The sequence below is a fragment of the Pithys albifrons genome, chromosome 21 (genome assembly GCF_047495875.1).
Source record: "Pithys albifrons albifrons isolate INPA30051 chromosome 21, PitAlb_v1, whole genome shotgun sequence".
Lineage (NCBI taxonomy): Eukaryota > Metazoa > Chordata > Aves > Passeriformes > Thamnophilidae > Pithys > Pithys albifrons.
The window spans coordinates 5,676,539-5,703,685 of NC_092478.1; the positions used below are offsets into that span (position 1 = coordinate 5,676,539).

The 27,147-nt window shown below is 46.8% G+C and overlaps 2 protein-coding genes across 7 annotated transcripts in view; one reads left to right on the forward strand and one right to left on the reverse strand.

The window, feature by feature from the left end:
- Window positions 1-14,971, forward strand: part of CLUH (clustered mitochondria homolog) — a 35,731-nt gene extending 20,760 nt beyond the window's left edge. For 3 of the 5 annotated variants that reach the window (XM_071575400.1, XM_071575398.1, XM_071575402.1), the window contains exons 11-26: window positions 498-715; window positions 1,264-1,386; window positions 2,201-2,301; window positions 3,666-3,818; window positions 4,434-4,496; window positions 5,162-5,406; window positions 6,204-6,288; window positions 6,932-7,085; window positions 7,421-7,560; window positions 7,667-7,747; window positions 8,340-8,465; window positions 8,898-9,019; window positions 10,323-10,416; window positions 11,210-11,344; window positions 12,494-12,567; window positions 13,132-14,971. In XM_071575400.1, coding sequence (XP_071431501.1) covers window positions 498-715; window positions 1,264-1,386; window positions 2,201-2,301; window positions 3,666-3,818; window positions 4,434-4,496; window positions 5,162-5,406; window positions 6,204-6,288; window positions 6,932-7,085; window positions 7,421-7,560; window positions 7,667-7,747; window positions 8,340-8,465; window positions 8,898-9,019; window positions 10,323-10,416; window positions 11,210-11,344; window positions 12,494-12,567; window positions 13,132-13,303 — 2,086 coding nt within the window. In that variant the 3' untranslated portion in view covers window positions 13,304-14,971. The remainder of the gene's footprint in view (window positions 1-497; window positions 716-1,263; window positions 1,387-2,200; window positions 2,302-3,665; window positions 3,819-4,433; window positions 4,497-5,161; window positions 5,407-6,203; window positions 6,289-6,931; window positions 7,086-7,420; window positions 7,561-7,666; window positions 7,748-8,339; window positions 8,466-8,897; window positions 9,020-10,322; window positions 10,417-11,209; window positions 11,345-12,493; window positions 12,568-13,131) is intronic. The other 2 variants (XM_071575401.1, XM_071575399.1) reach the window with 1 other exon arrangement.
- Window positions 14,972-17,168: 2,197 nt separating this feature from the next.
- Window positions 17,169-27,147, reverse strand: part of PAFAH1B1 (platelet activating factor acetylhydrolase 1b regulatory subunit 1) — a 29,377-nt gene continuing 19,398 nt past the window's right edge. For both annotated transcript variants that reach the window (XM_071574801.1, XM_071574802.1), the window contains exons 6-11: window positions 26,122-26,290; window positions 25,165-25,267; window positions 24,231-24,459; window positions 22,671-22,772; window positions 21,886-22,042; window positions 17,169-20,666 (exon numbers count right to left, since the gene is read on the reverse strand). In XM_071574801.1, the coding sequence (XP_071430902.1) occupies window positions 20,593-20,666; window positions 21,886-22,042; window positions 22,671-22,772; window positions 24,231-24,459; window positions 25,165-25,267; window positions 26,122-26,290 (834 nt within the window). In that variant the 3' untranslated portion in view covers window positions 17,169-20,592. The remainder of the gene's footprint in view (window positions 20,667-21,885; window positions 22,043-22,670; window positions 22,773-24,230; window positions 24,460-25,164; window positions 25,268-26,121; window positions 26,291-27,147) is intronic.

Consider the following 27,147-nt stretch of genomic DNA (forward strand, 5'->3'; position numbering starts at 1 on the left):
TGCATCCATTGCCCACTGTGGCTCTTCCCTGTGCCTGCAGGCTGGCTCTGCTGCTCCTGGGACAGCTTCCAGACCAGCAGCCCACAAGACTGGCTGTAGGGCACTGCTTCTGCTCCATGGCTGGCAGAGCCTGGACCTCTCTCTGCTGAGCTGTCCTGGCCAAGCTGCTGCTGGTTTGTGTGTGACTGGTCCCGTGTTTCTTGGCAGTGAGTCTTCCCAAGCTGGCTGCAGATGCTGCCTATGGAAAACAATGATAACTGCAGTAAGGAGATCACTTCCCTTTGGGGTGGGGAATAAAAACCCAGTTTTGTGCTTCGTCTGATAACGTGCGTTCCTTAGATTTTTGGAAAGCTCGTGGGAAAAGGGTGTATACCCTGCATTTCACAGGTAAACTGTATGGTCTGTAATGCTAACTTAGTGAAGTTTTTCCCTGCAAAGCAGTGGTGATCCTCTGAGATTCTTCTGCTGTGCTGAATTTCCCTTTTCCTTTGCTGTAGATATCTCTTATTCATGAAGCTGGCTGCACTGCAGCTGATGCAGCAGAAAGCCAACAAGCAGGAGAGCTCAGGTGCTCTGGAAAATGGTGCCTCTCCAGAGAATGGTGCCATAGACAACGAAAGGCCTGAGTCAGAGGATGGCAAAATAGACGATAACGTGACTGGACTTGATCAGGTGAAGGAGCTCGCTGAGACCATCGCGTCTGATGATGGAACAGGTATTTCATCCTCAGCACCAGCTCAGCCCAGGCCCCCTGCCTGCCCTGGCTGGTGGGCTGTCACTGGTGGGAGCAGCGCCAGAACGGGGGTGGTGGGGATGATTGATGGTTGTTAAACAGGACAAGCAGTGGCTGCCTGTCAGTATTGCCTGGACTCTTTGTTAGAGCTGCTCACACCTTGATGAATGACTCGCCCTGGGAGGCTGGGTGGGTGAATGTGTCTGAAGCCTGCAAGCCCATCAGCCTCTCAGCTCTGCCCAGGAGCAAAAGCCTGCCCAGGCTGGCCTGTGGGGTGCAGAACAGTGCTGGGTCAAGCACGAGGCGAGCAGTGCATGGGCACTTTTGGAAAGCCCAGGCTTGGGGTTTTGAGTTGGGAGGCCTTTGGGTCATCTTACATGTTCTTATTCACACTTTGCAGCCATTCTCCTTTCCAAATACTTTACAATTGATTGTTTTTATAATGGATTTCTGCAGAATGTGCCATCGTTGCTGTTTTTAATAACAAAACTTTTTTATCCTAACTTCATGAACTCCACATTCACTTGTAGTCTTTCTTCCTGCTCCAGTGGATCCCAAAAGCAGAGAAGCAATTCGGAACGCTTGCAAGGCCGTGGGCTCCATTAGTGACACGTCATTTGACATTCGGTTTAACCCAGATATTTTCTCACCAGGTACGTGTACCCAGAGCTGGGTTCAGCCCTCCTTCAGAGGGGCACTGTGTCTAGCCAGCTGCAGACAAGAATTGTGTTCTGTAGCCAAGGAAATTGCTGGTTTTTGGCTTGCTGGGCATGGTGTGGGGCTCTCTGTGCAGCACAAAGATACAGAAGAGAGAAAGCAGTGTAATGGATTGCCGTGCTGGAGCTGCCAAGTGCAGGCAGTGAGTGTTTCCCGCCGCTGTGCTCGGGGGAGGGCTGCACATTGCTGCCAAGAATCTTCCTGCAATTCTCCAGCATCCCAGCTGCTAGACCACATAAAGAGAGCAGAGGGAGGGGAAAAATAACTAAATTTGATCCTAATGTAGTAGTTTACACAAAAAACAACAGTTGTACTTGAACGACTGATGTTGGGCCCTCAGTGAAGGGCAGGGTTTGTTTTAGTAACATTTTGGTAAGCAGTTACAGTGCCCTTTCACATGCACAGTTGAGCACAGGCATCACATGTGGCTTTCCATGGCTAGAAGCAGTATTTTTTATTTGGAAAAAGAAGCTCCCAGAGTGTTTCTAGGAGTGAATACCAGGGCGGTTTGCAGGCACATTGCAGGGGAATGGTCATACTGTTGAGCTGAGCAGCCCAGCCACTACCTGAGCACAACAGCCAATGCTTTTCCCATAAAAACATGTTCTAGAGCTTGAGATGAGTTTTTGAAGCATCTTTAATTTCAGGGGGACAAAATTACTTTTTACCTGCTCTTACTATACACTTTATGTAGAGGACTTGTTTCTGTGAGTTGCCGTGGTTGATTTTTTTCCCCTTTTCCTCTCCCAGGTGTTCGCTTCCCTGAGTCGAGCAAAGAGGAGGTGCAGGATCAGAAGCAGCTGCTGAAGGATGCTGCTGCATTCCTGCTGTCCTGCCAGATCCCAGGCTTGGTAAGGAACTGAGGGCCAGCAGTGATGTGCCCTCCAATGGCTTGGCCTGAGCCTGGCCACTCTGAGCAGTGACACTGGTGACCTCTGGGACACCAGCTCTGCCAAGTAAGCACTGGTGGGTGAGCACAGGGAACAACACAGGAATCTCGTTCAAGGCCATGAGGGATTTCCCATTTCCCATCTTGCATCATGGCACAAATTTCCCACCTCAATCCAACAAATAATTTTTGGCACTGCTAATTAACAGCTCTTGCTAAGAGTTTGGGACAATAGAGACCATGTAAGCCATCCTCCCTAGCCCTGGGCATCCTGCACAACTTATTGTTTTAGCTGACCCTGGTTGTGACTCAATTGGTGACTAATAATTTGAAGTGAACTGGGAAATTGTTCTTACTAATAGCTATCATAAAAACTCCCTCTTAAGCATTTTGGATGTTGCCCATGCACCTGGCCAGATAAGAAATCCCAGTTTCTCCCTTCTCCAAACGATTGCTAAATTGGTGGATAACGCCCCTGTTGGAGCAGGCACTGAAACTTGGATGGGAGAACTGATGAGCTCCACTCCAGGAGGTCCAGGAGTTGCTGGTCTTGCGTAGGAGAGGTTTTTCCTTAACTGGAATGTTTCTTTTGAACTCTAGATTCACTAGTTCTATAGTCAGCATAACCTTTAGAATCAACTATTCAACCTTTAAATAAAAAAGAGGGGGAGAGAATCAGAAAAGAGCTTGGTCATTATTGATTACAAGGTAGTTGATACTCCAGTATATAAACTCAAAACACTGCACAGGCCTTGTGTGAGGGCAGGTTGCAGACCAGCAGGTCCTCTGCATATCAGGGAGGAACTGGTGAGCTAAATGCCTGCTTATCAGCACTGCAACACAACTTAAAATGCAAGTGCCATTTCTGCTTATCAGCTTTGTGTGCACAGCTACACGTACTCATTTATTAGGAAATGTCTTTAGTTATTGACTGTGAGGCCCTTAAAGAAGGGTCAGCCTGGTTGTTCCACAAGCAGGAGTTGTTTTACCCCTGCCTGTTGTGAGTGCATAGTGCTGCTCTTTCCCCACTAAGACAGAAGAGTAAAACTGGCTCCAGTATCAAAGAGGTGGCCCAGACTGGGCTGGCTGCTGTGAGCGTCCCAATGCCAACATTCCATGGTGGTCTCTGGTGTTACAGCACTCTATTCACCAGAAAATCCTTCCTTTGGATCAGTGTCAGCCTTTGGGGCAACCCAGGTAATGAGGTGTGTGCAGTAACATTACAGAACCCCAGTTCTGCCCCCTGGTTTGTTTAGTTTTTTTAAAAATTGAAATTCTTTCCTTCATGTTTGCCCTCAGCAACCAAAGTCTGTACCTACCCTGCAGGTCAAGGACTGCCTGGATCACACAGTGCTCCCGATGGATGGGGCGACCTTGGCTGAGGCCATGCACCAGAGGGGCATCAACATGCGTTACCTGGGCAAAGTGATCAACTTCATCACCAAGACCCCCGGCCGCGCACAGCTGGATCACATCTTTGTAAGCATCAGGCTTAACATCAGGCTTGGTTCAAACCACCTCTGGTGTCATTTGCCCTGAGGAGATTCCCATTTGGCCAGTTGCTTTTGCTGTGCGAAAATAAACAGCTTCAAAAATAGGGGAAGAGGGAGAAGAACCTCTAAGTGGTGGATGGGGAGTTTTGTTCCCAAATCCTTAATGGCTTTCATAATGTTTGGGAATATAAGTGTCCTTTGGGGTAGAAAAGTTCTTCAGGGATTCCCAAGTGTAATAGCAGGTAACAGTTGCAGTTCAAGCCATGGATATTTTTTAAACCTCTGATCCATCTAGGCTTTGGATCAAACTATGAAATGTGAGCTTGGCTGCCTGGGAACAGGTGAGGGCTGAGCTGTGCCAGCCCCTGGAAACACTGCTGGAGCTGTGCTGAGCAGCACCAGGGGCTTGTGGTCACCAGGCACAGAGGTGCCAGGGGCTCCTCACTGGTTCCAGGAGAGCTGTCAAATGCAAAACAGTTCTGTGCTGCAGGAAGAATAGTGTGTCTTCTGCAGAACTTGATAAAAGGCCATTTCAAAGGCCTGGTGTATTTTTTCATGTTCTTGCCAACTGACTCAGTCTGTTCTTTATTCCTTTGGGTAGAAAATTGGAATCAGTGAATTGATCACTCGATCAGCCAAACACATCTTCAAGACGTATCTCCAGGTATGACCTGCAGTCTGACCTCCTGCCTCCTGTGTCCTCTCTAATGACTTTTTTCCACAAACAGAGCTGTTTGGGGCTCTCCTCTCATTAGGCAGTTCCTGGGGGTTGCGTGGCAACAAGAAGCACAAGCTCATTAGCACTGAAATAGGTACAAGCCTGTGTGTAAGAGAAAACAAGTTCCCTCTTGAAGGAAGCTTTCCCAGAGAGTAATCATTCATGCTTTTCCTCTGCAAATCCTTACTCATTATGTTGGAGGCTTTTAAAAGTGAAATCACAGCTTGTTTTCCTTGTAATACAATTTCCTCTTAAACAGTGTTGCTTTTTCCCTTCTAAGAAGCCTTTTTAATTCAAGGAACACTACAGATCCTTGTACCTCTCCACACACAGCACAGCAATACACCTGTCTTGGTTCCATTGCCAAAACCTTCTTTACGCTTTCTCTGTCCCAGTTGGCAGCCTCAAATGTAACTACACATTTGAGTGTAGGCATATACTTACATATATGTAATTCTCTCTGCTAGTTCCACTTGCAAATACTGCCTTACTCTCCCTCATGGAGATCTCCCTGTTTCTGGTAGGACTGGATGTGTGTGAGGCTCAGGGTCAGAGCAGTGCCTGTGTGATGGCAGGTGTCTCCTGTGACTGACTCTGGTCTCTCACTGTAGGGTGTGGAGCTGTCGGGTTTATCTGCCGCCATCAGCCACTTTCTCAATTGCTTTCTGAGCTCCTTCCCAAATCCCATTGCCCATCTTCCAGCTGATGAGCTGGTCTCCAAGAAAAAGAATAAGAAAAGGAAAAACAGGAATCTTGGAAATGCTGATAACACTGCATGGGCCAGCATGACCCCTCAGGAGCTATGGAAGAATATTTGTTCAGAAGCAAAGAACTACTTTGATTTCAGTCTTGAATGGTAAGCAGAGCAGGTGACCCTGGCTTCTGCCTGGACTCACCAAACAGTTGTAGATCTTGTTCTTTAACAGGACCTCCCTTTCTGCCTCGTTTTATATTTGAATAAAATTTATACTCTTGAGGGACTTTTACAGGTTTTTAATGGAGAGAAATTGGGCAAAGAACAGCAGGGGGAAATGTAAGTGAAATTTGGAATGAGATCAAACCTATGAGGCAAAAGCAGCCTGGAGAAACAGAGGAGGAAGGGAAACCTTTCCTAAGGGTGCAGAGGGGAGCAGAAGGCGAGAAGCTGAAGAGGTTTAGTCAAAAGATACTTGTCTATATCAGTGATGATTTAGGCTGAAGGGAGCTTCTGTTTCAAAAACAAAGACAGCTGCTCCTGTGCCTGAGCAGAGGTGGGCAATAAGGCTGCTGGAAGGGGCACATTGTGTGTGTTAAACTAGAAGCATCAGCAAAGTGGCCAAAAAGAAAAACCATGACTAGTTGCATAAACCAACTTTGGACAGTTGGATAGGGATCATCCCTTCAGGTCAGGAATTGCTCACTCCTCACCAAGAGCTGAAGGCATTCAGCACAAACACTACAGTGAGCTTTGAAGAGAACGCATGTAGGATTTCAGTAAAAACAGTGCTGTGCTCTGTAGGCTTTCAGAGACCACAGAAAAGCTCTTCAGTGTTGGTCATTGGTTTCATTTAGCACCTGGCTGTTCAGGGACCTGTGCCTCAGGTACCCATGGTGGAGAGATGTACTTGAGCAGAAACCCACCCAAAAGCTGAAGCTTGTATGTGCTTTTTGCAGTGAGAATGCTGACCAAGCAGCTGAAGTGTATAATCTACAGAAAATCACCCTGCTCCGTGAAATCTCCCTCAAAACTGGAGTCCAGGTAAGGATCTACATCCCCTCTCCCTTTCCATCATGTTCTGTACTGAGGAACATGAAGAGTGTGATGTGCTTTGCAAGGACAGCGTTGCTGGCACAGCATGAACCCCAAAAGGTCTTTGTTGTGTTCATGTTGGAATACAGGTCCCAGCTTTGAGAAAGAGATTTCTAATCCTGTTCCCTCTTAGGGTAGGCTTGCTGGCATCTCCTTGGAAGAGCAGCCAGCCTCAGTACAATGGCTGTAGCTTGCTCTGGCTGACAGACCAAGCTCAGCTTCAGTTCATGCACATGCGGGTTCCACATATCCCTGAAGATAAGCAGCTCTTTGGCTGAGCAGAGCAGGACTTGGGGCCTTGCTTGGAGAAGTAGGAGTTCCTTCCCTACAGTACTGCCTTCTCATTCCTCTGCAGACTGTGGAAAACCAACTGGATAGAGCTCTCCTGTCACGCTCCAGCATTGGCACTTTGGTGCCATTTTGCCATACACACATGGTGGTGCGCACCAACATCTGGCTGCCTTTGAGCTCTGTCCCAGCTCATGGTACAGGATGTTTTGCCTGTGAATCCACATGCAGAATTTCCCTCCTTTTCTTGCCAAGTATCTATGGAAGTGGTGACCGTGCCCTCCCCTCTTCTTGGTTCCTCCAGATCCTGCTGAAGGAGTACAACTTCGACAACAGGCACAAGCCCACCTTCACAGAAGAGGATATTCTCAACATCTTCCCTGTAGTGAAACATGTAAACCCCAAAGCCTCCGATGCTTTCCACTTCTTCCAGAGCGGGCAAGCAAAGGTTCAGCAAGGTACAGGCCCCATGTGCCTCTGCCTCTAGGGGCAGCCACTGAGAATGGGAGGATCGGGCTGTGTGAGGCACGGCCACTAGTACACCCCTGCCCATGCTGGTTTGGTAGAGAACCCTGGTCTCCAAGACCATCTGAAACACTCCTGCTGTAAAGCCCCCAGCAATAAGCAAGGGTGGGTCAGGGCAGCGATCTCCTTCCCCCAGGCTGTTGTCCTTGCACAGGCAGTGACCTACGGCTGTGCATCGCACTGCTGTTCTCGCTTTATGGGCAACAGGCCTCCAGCAGTGTTACGGGTTATTTAACATACATATGTATGTGGATATACCTTTTTTCAGGTTTCTTGAAGGAGGGTTGTGAGCTCATCAACGAAGCCTTAAACCTGTTCAACAATGTGTATGGTGCTATGCATGTAGAAATCTGTGCCTGCCTGAGGCTGCTAGCTCGGCTCAACTATATCATGGGAGATTACTCAGAGGTAAGCAGGGGCTCCAAGTGGGTTGTCTCAGTGCCTTCATTCCTTCCCCATGCTTGCTCAAGCTCATGGCCTTGGTGTGACTTGCCCTGGGTTCTGTTTTGTTCAGGCCTTAAGCAATCAGCAGAAAGCGGTGCTAATGAGCGAGAGGGTCCTGGGCATCGAACACCCCAACACCATCCAAGAATACGTGAGTATGGGGAGCTGGGGGGAGCAGCAGCACCTCAGGGGTCTGGCTGCAGTCTGCAAGCCTTGTGTCTGCAGCTGGAAAACAGCTGCAGTTCTCCCTTCTGCAGCATTCTTTCCAGAATTCTCCACTTCCATCATCTCCTACAATCCTGCAAACTGAGTAGCTGAGTGTGCATTACAGACATCCTGTCTGCTCAGTATTTGTCCTGCTGGACCTGGAGTTTTCGTGTTTGTCTGCTGAACCTTTTAGATTTGTTAATTCTGCTGACTTTGGCCCTGGGCTTATCTCAAAAAAAAGAGAAAGAATCCCCCCAACAGTCAGAATAGGGCATACATACAGGTCAGGTTGGACGTATTCTGCAAGTGGTGTTAAGAGAAATTGAAATGAAACATTCAATAAACAGCTTCCTCAGTGTTGTCCTCTGATATCCCAGTGGGGTTCTGAGTCAGTCATCAGACTTGGACTTTTTGAACTGGCTGAGTCTTTCTTAACCATTAAGGAAGAGTTTTTATTCACGTGCAGCTGAGGACCTGAGTGGAAAGGAGAGATTAGTTTCCTTTGCATTAATGCTGGGTCCCTTCTCTTGTCCCAGATGCACCTGGCTCTGTACTGCTTTGCAAACAGCCAACTCTCAACAGCACTGAACCTGCTGTACCGTGCACGCTACCTCATGCTGTTGGTATTTGGGGAGGATCACCCAGAAATGGCACTCTTAGATGTAAGTAAACTATTAAGAGTCTTCAAGTTCCTAATCTCTAAGAAACCTCTTGGCCTTTAAGATGCCCATATGATGGCTGTTCAAAACAAACATTCAAGCAGTGCTTTTTCTCCTTGGGTTGTTACCAGTTGGTGCCGTCAGATGCATGAAGAAAGGAGTTTGACCCTTTAGCTGGAATGGTCAGCCTCTGTTGCTGGAGCTGTGCACTGGGAAATGGGGCTTTGAGCACCTGTAAACCTTGGGAAAATTCCTGAATTTTTTGTTTTTTGTTTCCCTGTCATTAACTAGAGAGTTCCTTCCATCCTTTGTGCTTGGCTTGCTTGGGCCGAATTCCCATGGGGATGGAGGATCCTGGGTGGTCCTGCTGTTCACAGAGCAGGAACTGTTGTGTGAATGTGCCTTTTCAAATGCCTGCTTGGCTTCTCTGTGCAGAACAACATTGGCCTGGTGCTCCATGGGGTCATGGAATATGACCTGTCCCTCCGGTTTCTGGAGAATGCTTTGGCCATCAGCTCCAAGTATCACGGCTCCAAGTCTTTGAAGGTTGCACTAAGGTGAGGCAGGGTGGGGTGCTGGGCTGGGTCACCACTGTCAGAGCGAGCACAGTCACTGAGTGCTCACATGGGAGGGTCTGATTCTGTAAATTGGAGATTGTCTTGTCCCGGAGCCAAGGTCATGGTGCAGCATCCAAGTCTGCTATTTCAAAAGATGGAGATCCCTCATTCTTAAGGTTAATTGTGGCATCTGCTGTGATGCTGCTTGCCCCCAGAATCTGTCAAGATGACCTTGGTCCATGTGGACTCTCAGTAGAAAAATGTATGTCAGTAGCGAAGGTTGGGAGAGCCAGGCTAAGGGAATTACACTGGGAATCAAGGATGGTACGTAAATGCTTGTGTTTAATTGTTCCAGCCCTCAAAGATGGATCTTTAAAAAGCATTTAATGTGCTTTTGTCCTTTGCCATAAAGCCCTGTATTTGAATAAAAACCCTGAGCGGCTTCAGTGTGTTCCCAGGGGAGCTGGGAGCGGTGGCACCTGGAGGAGCTGCTCCCAGTGCCTGCTGCTGCAATGCTGGATGCCCTGTCCTTGAGTGCAGAACTGGCTCACTGTCAGCCAGGCATGGCCCACTCCCAGTTCCTGCTGCCACATCACAGCCATCTGTTCTCTATCAGGGTGTGAATCAACCTGATTAAGCACCTGCAAGAGCCTGCCTTGTTTTCCAGTGGCTTATAGATGTGCAGGCTGGAGACAGCATCCTGCAGTCCCTCAGTGGCACTGGGATGCTTGAAGAGGTCCCTCCTCCCACGGAGTAACACTGCCAAAAAGAGCAGTCTCTTCATTCCAGAAGTTCCAAGCCAACTCAGCTCTCCCACCTAGAGAGAGCCATGGGAAATTGGTCCCAGCTCTGTCCCTGCTTTCCTGGGTCTTGCTGTGCTGGAAGGGTTTTAATTTTGTCTGTGAATAATCAAGAAATACAGACATCTGCTTTCTAAGAAGCAGAAAGACCACTTTGGAAGGGTGAGGGCTTAGAGTTGCAGCCTCCCTCTCCAGCTGAGGTGTTCCCATGGATGTGTCTCTCCTTTCTGTTCACTGCTGTGGCCTTCACCTTTCCTGGGTGTAAGAGGAAAGATCCCCAGTTCGGTCTTTATCTCTGTAGGTAATTTCTCAGCCTTTTAAAAAAAATCCAACCCAAGTCAGTGTAGCATTTGAAGTATCTCCCAGGGTGCTGCATTCAGTCTCTTTCTGCACTCATGTTAAGACTTTTAGCCAAAACACTGTGATGTTACAGTCACACTCACTGCAGCACAGAAATGTTTCTCCTTCATGGAAGTGCCTCTAAACCCTTTTCCTTCCCTCAGCCACCACTTGGTTGCCCGAGTGTATGAGAGCAAAGCAGAATTCCGGTCAGCTCTGCAGCACGAGAAGGAAGGCTACACCATCTACAAGAACCAGGTGATGACCAGCCACACCATACACTTGAGTCCTGTCACTGCAGAGCCAGAATCAAGCAGTTCCACTGCAGACCAGTGCCCAGCTGGGCCTCAGGGAGGACTTTCCCTGCCATCTGCTCAGAGCTATTTGTAGGAATCCCTGTATAGCAGGGGCAGAACTGCTGCCCTGTGCAGGAACTGCTTGCTGCTATGCCAGGAGTCTTTGCCCAGCTTCCTGCAAGTGTGACCATGCTGTACCCATCAGTGGACAGACATTTCTGTCATGGCACAGCCCCACATTCTGGAGGGGGTTGGAAAGAACTGGCTTGTTCTTCCCATGCTTTGCACCACCAGTCTTTTAAATACCAGCTCCAAGCTGGTTTGGTAGTGGAGCTGTTTCATGGGCTGTGCCTGTTCCTGCTCACAGCCTGGCTGCTGCTCAGCGAAACTCCTGCCCCAGCCCAGGGCTGTCTGAGCATGTCTGCAGCTGCATGTGGTGACTCAGCGCTGCTGAGCTGGCTGAAGGCACAGCCTAGTGTGGGGAATGCTGGAATACTGCTCCTGGAAGCACAGCCCAGCACAGGGAATGCTGCTCACCTAGCAAATGTGCTCCCATTTGATGGAAGTGTGCAATGTTGATAATAAGGCTCCCAGAAGGAACTCGTTGGTTGATTTTTGAATTCCAAGGCAGATGGAATTGTGTTCCACTGAGTTCCTGTAGGGATGCTGAGCTGGCAGTGCCCAGGAATGTGCCCAGGGTTGGGTCCTGCTCTCATTTGTGATGCTGAACCATTTGTTTCCCCCTTTCCCATCAGCTCGGTGAACACCATGAAAAGACCAAAGAGAGCTCCGAGTACTTGAAATACCTGACGCAGCAAGCGGTCGCTCTGCAGCGCACAATGAATGAGATCTACAAGAACGGCTCCAACGCCAACATCATGCCACTGAAGGTAACCCGGGAGCAGTTGGGAGTGGGCCATGCCAGCAGGGATTTGTCCAGCTACTCCTGAGGGATACAGAGTGTCAGGAGGGTGTAGTGGCTGTGTCAGGTCAGATCCTTCCTCGGGAGGAGGCCCCTGCCAGGGAAGCAGCTCAGACACAATGTGATATCACCAGTGTGGACAGAGCATCTGCCCCCTCTGAGAGAGTGTTCTGGGCTCTGCCTCTTTCTCCTGAGCTTGGGCAGTCAGAGGCAGAGAACAGCATCACAGGGTGCCAGAGAAGTGGTGGGAACATGGAGACAGCTCGTGGGTTGAGAGCCTGGCACACCTCCGCACAACCCTGCGCTGCTGCTGACTCACAGCCTGGGGGCAGGTTGCTCAATGCAGAAGAACTTCAGTTTCCTCATGCTAAAAAATGCTGTCATCTCTCACTAGGTGCTTTGTTCTCCTTCCAAGGATGTTGTGGTTGGGGAGGCTGTCTTGCCTTACATGGAGCAGGAGTGACTGGCTCTCTTGGGCCAAACTCAGCTGCTCCTACCTGCCTGTGCACCTGGCAGAGCACCCCAGCCCTGGAGTAGGTGCTGACCTGCGTGATGGGTGCTCTCCCTCCCAGGCTATTCCCCAGCAGGCTGGAAAAGAGGGTTCCCCACCTACAGAGCCTCCCTCCCACAGGAAGGGCAGAGTGGTACAGTGCTCTGTGGATGGGTTTTCTTCTCCCTGTGGAGAACTGGGAAGACACCTGAGGGATTCATGGCAGTGGAGGGAGCATGAGGACCTTGAATCAAGTCAAGTCCAGGGAATGGGGGCCAGCAAAGAGGCTCCAACCCATAAAAACAGCACTGAAAATTTTACCCTCGTTACAGTACTTGAAGGAAGGTAGAAAATCCAACACATTTTGGAAATGGCACTGTGCTATATTTAACTGAAGTCATGCAGGGTTCAGCAGGAGGTTCCTGCAGGGACTGGTGGGGAGCTCTAGATCCTGCTTTTCAGCTTATGGATGTAAAGAGGTAGATAATATAAATGATGGCACTTTGCAGCTGTTTGGATGTCATATGAGCCTGAGGTTTTTCTCAACTGTTGGTAAATGGTGTCTGGACTTGCTCAGAGTCATCTCTGGGGTCTGACTCCTACAACTTCTTTTCTCTTGCTGTGCAGTTCACAGCTCCCAGTATGGCCAGTGTCCTGGAGCAGCTCAACATTATCAATGGAATTCTCTTCATTCCACTAAGGTACAGTGATTCTTCGGGGTTGTGCCCTTAAAAATCAAGTCGTCTTTTTGTATTGTCTTTATTCATGAGAGAGCAGAAATCAGCTCCCCAGGATTTGTTTATTTTAGCCAAGATCACAATTCAGGCCCTGATGAGCATCATCAAGACACTATGAACAGCAGGATTTAGATTATTTTTTTTTAATTATTATAAATTGTCTCTTAGACTTGTAGTTGAAAATTTGATGGGGGTGGTGGTGGAAATAGATGACCTGAGCCGAGGCTGTGTTGTTCTAAGTCTTTATATAATCACTGATGGTAAAAATGCAGTAACAGGAGGCTGCCTGGCCATCACTGAGATGAACCCCCTGCTCTGCCCCAGCTCCACTGATGGGGCACATCCTGGTGCCTCTTGGTTTGAACCCAACCAGCAAACCAGGTCCTGGCTGTGCTCAGGTGTGGCTGAGCTGCAGGGGAGAGCAGGTGCAAGGAGTGCATCCTCGTCATTGAACATGACCTTGTCCCTGTGCTTCACCATTTCCAAGACCAGTCTAATGTCTGCTCCCCTTCCTGCTTTCCCCTTCAGCCAAAAAGACTTGGAGAACCTTAAAGCTGAGGTGCAGCGACGCCAGCAGCTCCAGGAAAGCATGAAAACAGCTGGGGAACAGCTGGAAGCAGAGGACAAAGCTGTGGAGGAGAAAGAGGCTGAGCCAAGCATGCCTTCTGCTGCCATCCCCTTAACACAGAGCTCTGCTTAACGTGTACCTCGCTTTAAAAAAGTTTAAACCACCCTTTTCTGAATCTGGCCCGGGGCTTGAGCAGCTCCTCCTTTTTGACAATGTTATTGCACTGGTACAATTAATACACAATGCAAAGAACTAATCTGAGCAATGTAATCTGTCTGCCCGAGCTTGTGTCTGCCACGCGAGGGGAAGTGGCCAGAGGCAGCACAGACCCGTCCTGGCGCGCGCGGGGCCGTCCTGCCGTGTGTGTGTCTGTGTCGTGTGTGTGCGCAGCAGTTATTTCTACTTTGTACATACGAATTCCAAATGAACTGTCTGGAGGGATGTAACATTTCTCAGGTCATTTTTATGTTGACTAAGGACACTGCTTTGCTAAACCAGTACAGAACCAGCCCCATTACTGTTCCACGTTCTTGTAAAACGTGGATTCCAAGCCAAAAGATTGATTTTATTCTTTTTCCCCCAAGTCACTATCCCAGTTTGTGCTAAGAACAGCCATATTTGTGTCGCTCAAATGACTGAAGCCTGTGACGTGTGGAAGTGGGGAATGTACAGCATTTTCTACATCAGGATATAGCCATGGGATTCCTTTAACCATTTTTTCTATGTTTGGTTGGCAGTTTAGCAATTCAGTGGGGTTTTGTAACATTCACATTCTAATTTTCAAGGTAAAGATATAGATAGATATATACATAGATCTATATATATATATATATATGATATTCACTGTTCCACCTCTGCTCTGCTTGCTGCTGAGTAAATTGGGATACTGTATCCAAAGAGTGAGGGCTTGATGTTTAAAAAAGCGCACAAAATTCCATTGCAGTGGAAACCCCAGTGCCTCAGAGAGGTGGGAACGCAGCTAAGAGGGAAGCGAGGAGGGAATTGTCACTATTAAAGTGGGGGGAGAGGGGAGGAAAAGTCAGAAATAGAGACTTGGTCTTATTTGTGACAGAGCTGAGGGCCTTGAACCTGACAGAATCACAACCAGAAAGTACCAGGCTTTGGGCCGGGGGCTTAAATAAAAACTGAAGTTCCCCCAGCACTGAAACCTCTGGCAAAGACCTTCTCTGGAGTTTTTGCACACTGGTTTTGGGACTGGCACCAGGAGCTTCCATTGCTGGCAATGGACGGTACTGAATGGCAGGTGCCACTAAAGAAATCCTCCTGTCCCCTCCCCTCACACACACATCCCAGGTGGTTGTCACTGCCCCCAGGCAGGAAGACCGTGGCCACTGCAGGCCCTGGGATGCCGACAGAGTTGAATGTCTTGTTTTCCAAGCAGATCAAGCTGTAGAACAACCCTGGGCCCACCGCAGCCCTGCACTGCCGGTGCCCAGCCTCTCCCTCCCTCGCGTTGTCTGTCATGGATCGTGCCCCGTGCTAATCTGCGCTGCTTCTTTTACTGACCTTTGGAGCCAAGTGCTGTCCCTGTGCTCTGTACCCTCGGTTTCCTGTCTGACCTAACAGGTATTTGTAACTCGGGGTGTGGGAGTAAGGAGGGAGCAGCCTCTGAGGTGTTGGAGGCAACAAAGCAGAATCTCTTCACTGCAAATGAACTTGCTCCTATTAGAAAAATTCTGAATTTCCTGGAAAGCAATCAATAAATGACTACAGTGCATCTTTCCTACAAGATTTTTCTTTTACTAGTGTCTTTCAGTCCATTAAAAGCTTTTTAAACTATTTTAGGTACTTTATTGGTTTTCTTACGATTTGGTGCAAGGTATTGGTACAGCACTGGAGCCACCACTCCTGGTTCCTTTGAGCAGGAGCCAGAGAAGAGAACAGGTTGAGGTGAGCTGGAAGTTTTAAAACTTTTAAGCCAGTACCCCAGTCACAACCCCACGTGCCAGGGGCAGGACCCACCCTCTGCTGGCAGAATCTGTGCTAAGGGAGAGGAGTCACCTCCAGGGGAAGAGGGGGGAGCAGGGACACAGGGGGCCTTGGGGGATGTTGGACCCATGTGCAATGAAACTGAAGGATGCAAGTCCCAGCTACTGAGGCTCCAGTGCCAACAGCTCCCAGGGCAGAGCAGGCTGATAACTGCATTTACCAACATCTGTTTGTACCTCTCTTGACCTCTTTCAGAATCTGGGTGTTCTCATTGCTCTGTTCACAAGTTCTTAGACAAAAACAAATGTCAGAACTGACTCCAATGAGCCCTGGGCCACAGCTGGACCAGAGGTGGGCAGATGTTCAGCCCTAGAACAACTTGCCTGCAAAGCTACCTTTGCTTCTAGTTCACGGACGTACATGTAGCCCACCTCACTCAGGTTTGGCCCAGACAGGATTTAAGCCCCATGTGATCCACAGGAGCCCTGAGGCTGCACTGGCCCCAGGACTGACAGCAACTGCTACAGCAGCAAAATGAAGTAATTGAAGGGAAAGATCAACTCCTCAGCAATCCTGAAGGAGGCACCTGGAAATACACTACTTGTAGCCTCCTGCCTCTCTTTCCACTTAAATGTCATCAGACACATCACACCATAAAAGCTACAACTTTCTTTCCAAGAAAGTCACCTCTTAAACCATCACGGCATTCCCTGGTCACATTCTGGGGGGGAAGCCTGTGCACTTCCAACCATGTCATCCCCCCCAATTCCCAAACACTATGTCACTACATATTCAGCCCTGTCTGCTGAAGAATGTTTTAATGCCCATCCATCAGAGCTATATCAGGAATGGAAATAGCTGGTAGAAACAACCTCACACACCTACAGAGCTGCTGTCAGCACAGCACTCACTGCACAAGAAACAACTTACCAAACTGAGGGGGGAAATTAAATTCAACTGCCCAGATTGCTCAGGGCAACTCACACCTGAACCTCCCTTATGCTCCCTATGACAAGCTGACTGTGCTTGTGGACATAAAAGGCCATCCTTCCAACCCTCATTCCAAAAACTGCCTCTGTGCCACCCTGTCACCCCAGCTGGCATGGCCCATGCATATGCTGGCTCTGGCAGAGCCCGATTGTAGTTGTTTTTCTCAAATGCAAGTGGGTCATCTCCAAGTGTCCATCCCACAGCTCTTCCTGCTGTCAAGCACCATCATACAAGCTGCTTCCACAGACCTCAGCTGGCAAGAGTGCCCTTTCATTTTCTCCCCATATCAAGCCCAAGGGCACGTCTGTGCTCTTCCATCAATGAAGATGCACCCATTCCAGTTCAGGTCACTGACCCATCTCCTAAGCAGCACTTGAGGCAATTAAGGCCAAATCACAGCAAAAAAATCAAACCCAAGCACACACCAGCTGCAAGACCTCAATAGCAGAACAAATGTTTCCAGAACCATGCAGTGCCTTGGCTTTCCAGGTACCCCCCTCCCCTGCACTGGACCTGTGCTGCCTCAGGAAGTCAGGAGTGATGATTCCAAGGATTCATGGCAGTGCACAATCAGAAGCCTCAACAGCATGTACATCCAAGTGCAGAACAGTCAAAGGCAGCTCCTGTTGAGTCTGTGGTAAAAAGATGGTCAAGGTAAAGGAAAAACCCAACCAAACCCAAACTAACTAGGGAAGAGCAGCACTGGGACAGCCCCTAGGGGTGGTCCCCCGTGGCATGAGCAGGCCATGGGTACATAGGCTCTGGGGATCAGCCCAGTGCAGGGACAAGGCTCTCCTGACCACCTGTGAAACCAGCTCAGCCCACACAGAGCATCTCCCATAGCACCTCACTGCACCCGACAAAACAACAAAACCTCTCACTACTCCAACTGCCACCAACAGCCTCAAAACTGCTTCCCTTGTCCTCAGGTGAGCTCAAGTTAAATTCAAATTAGAGCAAAGGCAAAGCAGGTGTGGAGCAAAATCGGAGGGTGAAACACCAAGAGCTTTTTTCAAAATAGTTTTAATTCTTGCATCCAAGGAAACAAAACCACATCTAGTTTTATATGCATTTAATAGTTTACCAATTGGTACAATAAGACTTTTTTAATATGCAGAAAACATGAATAAATTTTGTTTTACACAGTCTGAGAGCAACAAATCTTACTGTAAAACACAGAGCAGTATTATATACATTCCTTTACCGATTTTAATTGTGTCAATAGCTTCAGTTAACTCCTACAGCTGGGAACTGTTCTCTCCAATTGCAACCTCTAACAGCGCTCGAACAAACATCTGACATTTGCCTTCTCAATGTCGGGATCAACTCTAAACTGTGAGGATTTTGCTAACTTCTCTTCAGAATGAACTCGGGGAAGCCTGAGGGACAGGTAGGACAAGAAAGCAGCTACTTACATGACACAGTGGAAAGATAAAAAGGCCAGTTAAATCCAGTTGTGACTTGCAAATCCAACGCGACCCCCCCGCTCCCCCCCTGGCCATCCCACCCCTCTATGCACGTGCTCTTGCTACAGGACTCTCAGTATTGATTGAATACACGGACTTTATGTACAGCTGGACACAACAGCTCACTCCAAGGGCGCTTTTCCTTCACTCAATTCAGCAATTGCGATATTCAAATCATTAGATTACCAAGCCACCACTGTCTACTAAAACAAAGTATATTTTCTTTTAAACAGCTCTCAGGTGAGTCAGGAGCTGTCTAAGAGTGATTTCTCAGGCAGTTCACATGGACAGGAAGGAGGAGGCAGGGGGCAGGCAGGGACCCCCTGCCCACAGCCCTCACTCACTACCAAGTGGGGGTTGTTTTCCTTTCCTCAGTGCCCCGAGCACACATTGGTCACACCACACACAAAAGCAGGACGGGTTTGTTTCACCTTCTAAAGTGCAAGATGCTATAAAACATCAACTTCCAGATTCTGTCTAAAACACAATAAATGTTGCACTTTTCAGCCCATGTGGCAGCGCCTGGGCTGGGTTAAGCCCAGGGGTCTGCAGTGGCTCCCCAGTAGCACAGGCCAGAGGTGGGTCCTGGTGAGTGTTGCCAATTTTAGTCAGAAGTGCCAGATAAGCAGTGACCCTCCCACCCCCTCCAATACACTTTGCTCACAATTAACCCAGTCACCTCATTGTTGCAGTTCTGATCACAGCAAAGGCACAGCATGAGCTGACAGAAACAGAGGGGAAAGTTGAACAGTGGGGTCCCGGAGTGACGCCGGGCACCCTCACCCCCACACCTCTGGTGTGGCTCTCCCCTCCAACCAGGGCTTCGGCTCTGGTCCAGCGGGGACCATCCCTGAGATCATTCCCTGCTGCCCCAGAAGGCTCACTCTGCACGGCAGCAGTGACACTGGGGCTGGTTGTCCTGGTAAATGCTTGCTTGCTACAGGGAAAAAATGCAGTAGACAACTTCCACATCACAGGTACCTTTAATTTCTCATTCAGGTTTGAGTTATGTACATGAGGGTGGTTTACTTTAGACTTAAATAAAGTTTCTAGGTCCTACCAGGAATTAAACAGATGTTACTAATTTACAGTTGCAGATGCATGGAGGGACTTAAGATGCACTACTTGTGTATCTGGAACTCTCTAATAGGACAAAAAGCAGCAAATGTTTCCAGTCCAAGCAGCTAACAAACGAAACAGACTTTATTCGTGCATGCTTAACTGCAGCAACACACACCGAGAATGACAGAAACCACTGGATTTAAGAGATTAGCCTGGATCTTAAACTGGCTCTGAAAACCCCCACATCAGAACGCTGCTTCTTCCATCCTTTCCCAGAGGATCCCACACCCCCATCCAGTTCCTCCCACAGAACAACGGGTCCTTCTGGGGTGACTGTGGAAGTTCCCCCTCACCAGTGCAGTGTGTTCACCCTCCAGCCCACCCTAAGCTGGTCAGGTACTCTAAGCTTTAAAAGGGACAGTTTAAAAGCCACAGATTAAACCAAAGGAATAAAATAAAGCACAAATTCACCTGTTAAAACATCAGCCTCGTAATTCATTGTATTGTCAATTTTAAGGTGGATTTTTAAAAAGACCTGGTTAGTTTGATAAGTATTGTAATTCTTTGTTATCTACAATGGAATCTGTCACAAAAATGCTGATTAAAATATTAATTTATAGTATTTTCATTCATTTCAGATCAAAATATGTAACTTTAGGGATATGCAAATTAAAAACTGTGTACACCAAACAACATAAATACTAGTAACTGAGCTGGGCTGGTTTTGCTGATAGGATTTGGGTTTGGTTTTAGTGTTTAGCACAATTCCGCCAGATGGAAGTGGGCTTTGTTCATGGTGTTTTTCTCTTAGAAGCCTGTATGGATCTGACTTGCCACTGTCAGCTGAGTCTCAAGGTATTTAGTGCTTCCTTTAAAGCATTTAAATGCAGCAGCCCAAGGTATTTCTCCACATGCAAACCCCAGGATGTTTTTATTGGAGCCACATTGCTAAGGTGAGGATCACCTCATTGTCAAAGGGTTTCCAAGGAGGCACTGAGGAAACTTTTGTATACCCCAACTTCCTGCCAGTGAATGAGGGAAGAGTCCTTTGATCCTGCTGTGTAATAGGAATTGCACATCTCTAACAAACATGGAAAGCAAACAGCAAGTTGGACCATGGCAGTCATTTGGGAGAGGAAGCTCTACTGGAAACTGGATCACTAAACTCTAGTGGGATGGACAACTCCTCCTGGAAGTTTGTCTAGCATAAAAAAATCCAAACAAAAAAACCATTTAAACTTAGTTTAACAGCACAGCTTAACCAATGACCAAATAAAAAATAAATACATTTATCACATCAGCTGCTACTAAGATTTGTTGTCTTATTTCAGGTTTACAGTCAGTTCTATAAATATACCAACCCTTGCGTGATAGGAGGCCAAAACAAGTGTTTTCTGTTGATTTGGCAAATGTTTCATGACAAATATTCCAGAGTTTAATTTATTTCCATTAATTACATATAAGGTTCAGAAGATTCTGAATTGCAGCCTTATTATCTAGTATTCTTAGAGAAGATTTATTAAGCACACTTAAGTGATGTTACATAGATACACATTTCTGAAAGAGCCCTACAAAACTTTTCCCAAATGAGGTCACCAATTCAGGCACCAACAGACAGCAGAAAGAAAAACAGGTAAATTATCCAACATAACGACACTGTCAACTATTCAGTTAAGTGCCCTATTCCAATCATCCCACTTCTGCCTTCTCAGGTCTGATGTGACCAATGCCAGCCCATGTTCTTAAACCTATGGTACTTCTAGACAACGTATGTAAATTTACAGTATACAATTTGGATTCACCATGCATGAATACTTTGTGTGTAACATTTAATAAGCTCAATCTACATCCAGAATAATTTACATGAAAAGACAATATTTATTTAAACAGAGCTCAATGGGTAACCATGGTATCTGAGTGCATCCAGAGGAAAAGGGGTCACTGTGAACTCCATCAGCGGCACTCCCACACTTTTACTGTTTGATCTACACTCCCAGTCACCACGTACGGGGCTGTCTTGTGGAAATCTGCCAGGAGACAAAAGCTCACATTACCAATGAACCCAAAACCTCAGCACTTCCCACTCTTACTGAATGGCACTGATTTTTCAAAATAATTCTACCAGCTCAAAGGCTAAATTCCAAAGCTCATTGTGGCTGTACTTCTGCAGGCAAATTCTCTCATACTGTAACTTTGTAAAGAGTGAAAATCTACTTTCAGTTCAGCTGTAAAAGAGCTTTCATACAAAGGAACTCAAGGCAAAGTTACAAAACATCTCACACTGATAAAACCTTTCAATTCTACCAGGAGACAGAACTTCAAGTATTTAATAAGAGGTGTTCAAGAATTGGGAAACTTGACCTTTTTGTTGCAGACAGTACAGTCTGTAAGCTACTCTTCAAAACTGTACAGTGTCCTGCTCCGCAGGAGATCCCCAAATATTTCATATACACAAACCAATTTGGGGCTGGCTCAGAGACAGGACAAGGAAGTTTAAGCAAGAGAAATCTGTCTTGCTGTAGAAAGGGTCAGAAAATCCAGCTGTAAACTGAAGCAGCCTGTTCCAGATTTAAGCAGGCCCTGCTAGGATTCTGATGCACTTCAACTCACACATTCCTCACCCATTCTCCTTAGCTCTCCTCAGCCATTTCAGGGGGAAGTCAAGCCCTGCATTTAATTAAACTTGCCAGTTTGGTCAGGGAACCTCAGCAGCCAGCTCCAGGCTCCCTGCTGACCAAACTCATACAGCTCTGCTGAAGGAGCTACAGATTGCCAGGGAAACAGAGGCAAAAACAACAGAAAATACTCCAATCAAAGGCAGATTGGCTGAACAGGGAGGGGTTGTTCTGCTCTGGCTTCACCAAGGCAAAGGGGAACTAATGTCTACCAAGAACTGGTAACACCAACCAGGCACGCCCAGGAATTCAAGTAATTTTTTTCTAACTGTTTTGTGCACATTCCCACTTTCTTCCCTTTGCTGGGCAAGCATTGGCAGTAGAGCACTCCCCAGATGCCTGCACTCTCTACTGACAGGTTCCAGAACTCCCTGGCAGTTAACATCCTTATCCATGCGCTACACTGGCAGCAGAAGTGGAAAAATCCAGCACACTCCAACTCCTCTATGTCCTTATTTGATTAACACACACACAGCACAAGGTGTCACTAGAGCTCAAAGGTGAATTCCAGCCTGGCACCCAGCTGCAGCTCTGGCTCTGCCCTGGCAGCAAGCACGGGAGCAATACGTACCCAAAGAGGTAACAAAGTGTTCGTGCGCGTTGAGCGTTTTCATGCATCGCTTGTTCTTGAAGTCCCAGACACGGAGAGTCTTGTCATCAGCACAGCTCAAAATAAACTTTCCCCCAGAATGGAACAGGACTCCACGTACCCAGTTATCATGGCCCACCTTGTGCACAAGGAGAGATCAGTGAGCAGGTGCAGGCTGAGAGCTGAGCATCCCACACCTCACACTACAGCACACCAAGGGACCCCCTCCCGGCCCCACAAGGACAGCACCAAGCTCCTCAAACTCGTTAGAACTCACAGTTTATCTCCAGTTTCTATTATTACACCTCTATCAGCTCTCCCAACAATGTGTGTTCCTGTCCTTGAAGGCAAACAAACAGCAGTCCTCATGTGATCTGCACCAATTCTGCTCTCCATGCGGAGCACCACCACCCAGTCTCACCAGAATCCAGCCTGGGAACAGCAGGCTATGGCCCACAGAAGTCCCACACATGGGAACAACACAACATTTTACAGCAGACGAAATTCAGATTATTATCAGCATTTCTGCAGACAAACCAAGCTCCTCATCACAGGACAGCATTCACTCTGTGGTTTTGGAGATTCTCAGTATTTCTCAGCAACAACAACATCTGAACTATAGAAGCCATTAAACTGTATTTCCAGCACTTGTCTTATTTCCATAACTCTGCCTTCTCTTGAAAACATAACATGCAAGATAATACATTTCATTAAAACTGGTTTTACATACTCAGCTATGACTGCCACAAAAACATCAAAGGACTTACAAGTGTCATAAGGCACATGCCAGTGCTAATGTCCCACATCTTAATGGTCTTGTCTCTGGATCCAGACAGCAGAAAAGGCCCAGGCTTGCCACTCTTCTTAGTCTATAGAAAATTATGGTTTAAGTTATGGCATACATGGAATGGAAGGGGGATGTGGAGAAAGGGAGCAGATCCCTTCCCAGTGCTATTTCTTAGTACCAAAATCAGACTGTATGACAGCTTACAGCAAATAAACCCACACTACCCAAGCTGGGTCACAGGCATTAGTACTAATGCTAGGAGAATTACACCAAAATAGGAATTAATCTGTTAAAAGAAATTGTTGTACAGCCTGCTGATGCTACAACCTGAATTACACTTTGAATACACACTTGCCTACTGCAAGACATCCTCTGTTAACATTAGGCATAGCTCAAGCCCCACATCTTGGGACAAGCCAGGATACAGCCCACACATACCTTTGTGTTCACATTCCTCATAAAATGCAATGAGGAGGGATGAAGAACTTCTGAAAACTTCCTATCTGAAGGCATTTCTACATGTACACGTGCATGGTGTGACTGATGGCCCAGCTCTAAGCCATCTGTGTGTGTATCCACACACGGTGTGACCCACGGCCGAGCTGCCAGGGCCACACACCTGTCCCAGGTGTGCAGTGAAGCTGCTCCCGAGCAGGCTGTGCCCGATCCCACCAGCAGGGGGCAGGGGACGCACCACGACAGAGCCCTCGGCAACACAGACACACTCAGAACTTCGTTTTAATTACTTAGAACTAAAAAATTGTAGGATCTTTCAAGGATTCAAGTAAAATTTGACTGAAATAACCTGTAAAAGCCATCACTAGACAAGTCCCTGTGTTCGGTGTAGCTACTTCTCCCCTGGGGTGTGCATGACCTTTGGAAGTGGAGGGCGAGACACCAATGCCAGGTGGCTTGACTAGAAACTGGAGTTAATTTCTAGTTAATTTCTTCTACACTTTGACATCCTTAGGAGAAAAGTTTTGCTGGCCTTTAGCAAGCCTTTTTTGAGGCTCACCAGAAGAGGTATCTTATCTGGGATCACACAAATGGGGATTCATTTTAGTTACAGAATGCTTTCTCCCATCTTTAACTGTGCAGCAGGACACAGCAGACAGAGCTTGACTCCAGCACAGTGCACCCACGACAGCTTCATTCTGAATTCCTGACTGACTCCTTCCCTCTGCTAGCTCCCAATTGCTAAACATCCTTATAATCTTCACTTTATGCCAGAGCAGCTGCCTTCCACATTTCTTTGCTGCAATGTGAAACAGTGGTCCCACTCTCACCCTTCCCAGAACAGAGTATGTCTCCAAAGTTCACTTTTGCTAGTGCAAAGGCAATTCCTACTGATAAACACAAGAGCTGGATCCTGTGAAGCCAAGATGAGGATTCAGTGCATGCCAAGATACTCAGCCAAAGTACCCATATACCTGTTGTACCTGCCAGGCCCTCTGAGCCCAAAGCTCAGTTGCTGTCAGCGCTACACAGAGCACGGACAAAGCTCCCTGTGTGTGCTTGTGTAACAGCCTGGGAACGTTACCTCTGATCCTGTAGCTTCTGATATGGTGGAGTAGGAGCTTTCAGGAGCCCAGGAAATGCATTCTACCACATGCTCGTGCTCTCGGAGCTCAGCTTTGCATTCCTTTGTCGCTACCACCCACACGCGCACCGTCTGGTCGTTGGAACAGCTGGCAATCAAGGTGCCATCCTGGTTGGGCCGCACCATGCGCACCCATTCTCTGTGCCCCGTGAAAGTCTTCACGCAGTAACTGCCAAAAAAAAACCAAACACCCAAACCCACAGCATGACTCAACCACCATCAAATAACCCACTACACATGCCTTGGAAATTTGAGGACACTCAACCTACTCTTAGTAGTTCAGATAAAATATTTTAGTAAACACATGTCCATTCTGGCTGGTCATGGACAAGGCCATAAACAGTTCATAGAAAGGAAATTGACAAGAGAAAGAAGTGACCACTAAGAAATGGCAAATCCTTGTTAAGGCAGGAAGCTCTTGGGACAAATAAAGGTGACATGACTATTTGTATCAAATAGGTATTTTAAGTACAAGTAGAGATTTACAGGTCATTCAGATATCAGAGAGACAACTGATGAATAAAACAAGCAAGACAACAAAAAAGCAATAAAATCAGGAAACACCTTGATCTGTGTAAGAAAGGTAATAGATGCTCCCTCCTCTAAAGTCATTGTTAACCAGCAAATTTGTTTCCCTAACTGGTCCTGAGTTCTACCCTTATAGCTCCCAGAAAGACAAACCCATTAGTACTGACTAATTAAAACTAACACCTAAACTGCTGTGTCTAATGATTGAATTAGTCTAAAGGGCACAACATTATTTCTCAATTCAAACAATGCCTGCTGACATTGGGATTCCTGTGGCCCATTCCTCTACACAGTGGTTTCTGCTTGCTTTGTTCCAGTGTTGCTGTTTGCCCAAAAGTGCACTTACCCTGTCTGGACTTCCCACATTTTGATAGTTTTATCCCTCGAGGCAGAAACTATATGATCTCCATTGGGCATGATGGCTACTGAAGAAACATTATGGTCATGACCTAAAAACAAAATAAAACCTTCACTAAGTGGCACTGGCAGAGTTTTCACATAGGACACAGAACTTATCATTTCTTTATCTTGGGCAAGTAGCCACAGCACTAGCGCGTGTTTTATGGTATAATCCTTCCATATAAACTTGGGGTTTTATGAAATAATCATTTATATTTTTAGAGCCCACACAGTCCAGACACTGTGTATCCTTTAAAGTTGCTTTCTGTTTACTTGGGTATATCTATGAGTGGGTGTTTATTTTTGTAACTCTCAAACATTCCCTATTCCTACTCACCACTTCTACAAGATGATACTAAAAGCAAGAAAAATGCTTTTACATAAGACTAAAATAAATATTTGCTGTTAATATTAGACAGTTGTGGTTATTGCACTTTCCCATTTTTCCTATGGCTTTTGAACTCGGTGCAAAGGGCAGGTTCCTGTGTGATCAGACACACACGAGGCAGCCACAACTCCTGATTGCTCCCTTCCTGCAGCCCTGCATCAGGGACACAGAGGGTTGAAGGAGGTAATCTTTCACTGATTTGCAGGCAGTTTTATTGTCTCGTAAGCATTTAAGATTTAGTGCTAAAATCCCTCTAAGTGCCATTTCATTTCAATGTCATTATGGGATGCTTCCCACTGCATCATGCATAGCAGACTTGAGATGCTATTTCATTCCATAGATGCTACATGTATCCCTTATTTACAGAGCACTCAAAGCATCAAAATATCCCCTCTCCTTCTTTTGGACAATACTCTGGTCTATAACCCCTTTCCACATCAGCAGTTTTCCTGGATTAAAAAAAAAAATAAAAAATCTCACTTTACAGACTGCTAAATCAATCCCTTTATACCTTACCATGCATAGTTCTGATGCACTCAAAGCCCTGGAAATCCCATAGCTTAATGGTCATATCAGCAGAACAGGAGGCCAAAAGTTTGCCAGTGTGGTCAAAGGAAATATCTTGCACAGAGTCTGTGTGCCCCTTCAGGGTTCGCTCGAAGTCTCCTGTCTCATAATCCCACACCTGACAAGTGAACAGACAATTGGTCAGCAGCAACCCATTACTCTTTGTATTCTCCAGCCTCACATTTGCACTCTGCAGGCCAGTCTGACACCTTGTTCAATATTTAATTGACCAAGAGACAGACAGCCCTAAAAAGCTTAACAGCATTGAAAATAAGCATTCTTCTTATGTAATTTTGTTACTTATAAATTAACTAAAATCATACATTTTGAAACTGCTTTCAGGCTATCTGAAAGCATTACAAAACCAGGAGGACAAGTTTCATTGCATATGGAAGTCTGAATACCCAGTACCCTTAAAAATAAGGCCAATTTAGAAAACACTGGACAGAACAAATGCACTTTGTACAGACTGTTTTTCTCCATCTCTTTCTGTGCCAGCTCTCTAGCAATACAGCCCACTTTCAGTCGTGGGGAAAGGATCATCTTTAATGTCCCCTTCACCATTTTGCAGCTTTACTGTCACTCCAGGATTCACTTGCTTTCTTCAGAACCAACCAGCAAATATTTTGCATACCACAAAGCAATACTCAAAATGCCTTGGGTTAGGGGTGATAATCCAAAACCTTCTGAAGAGTTTGATACACACACATTCAAACATTCAGAGATTACAGAACTGCTCAGAGATTAAACAAATGTTTGCAGTTAACAGCTGCAGGACAGCATGCAGTCCTGTTCTCACCTCCTAATTAAGGCAGTCTCCCATCATCTAACCACAAACAAAGCCTTTAAAACAGAGCAAGCTCCTACAGATTTTACTGTATCTCTCTTAAGCACAAAATTGAGGTATTTCATTGTAAATTATATCCTAAACAAAAAACAAACCCCCAAAATATACACAACAAAGTGGGCGTTTCG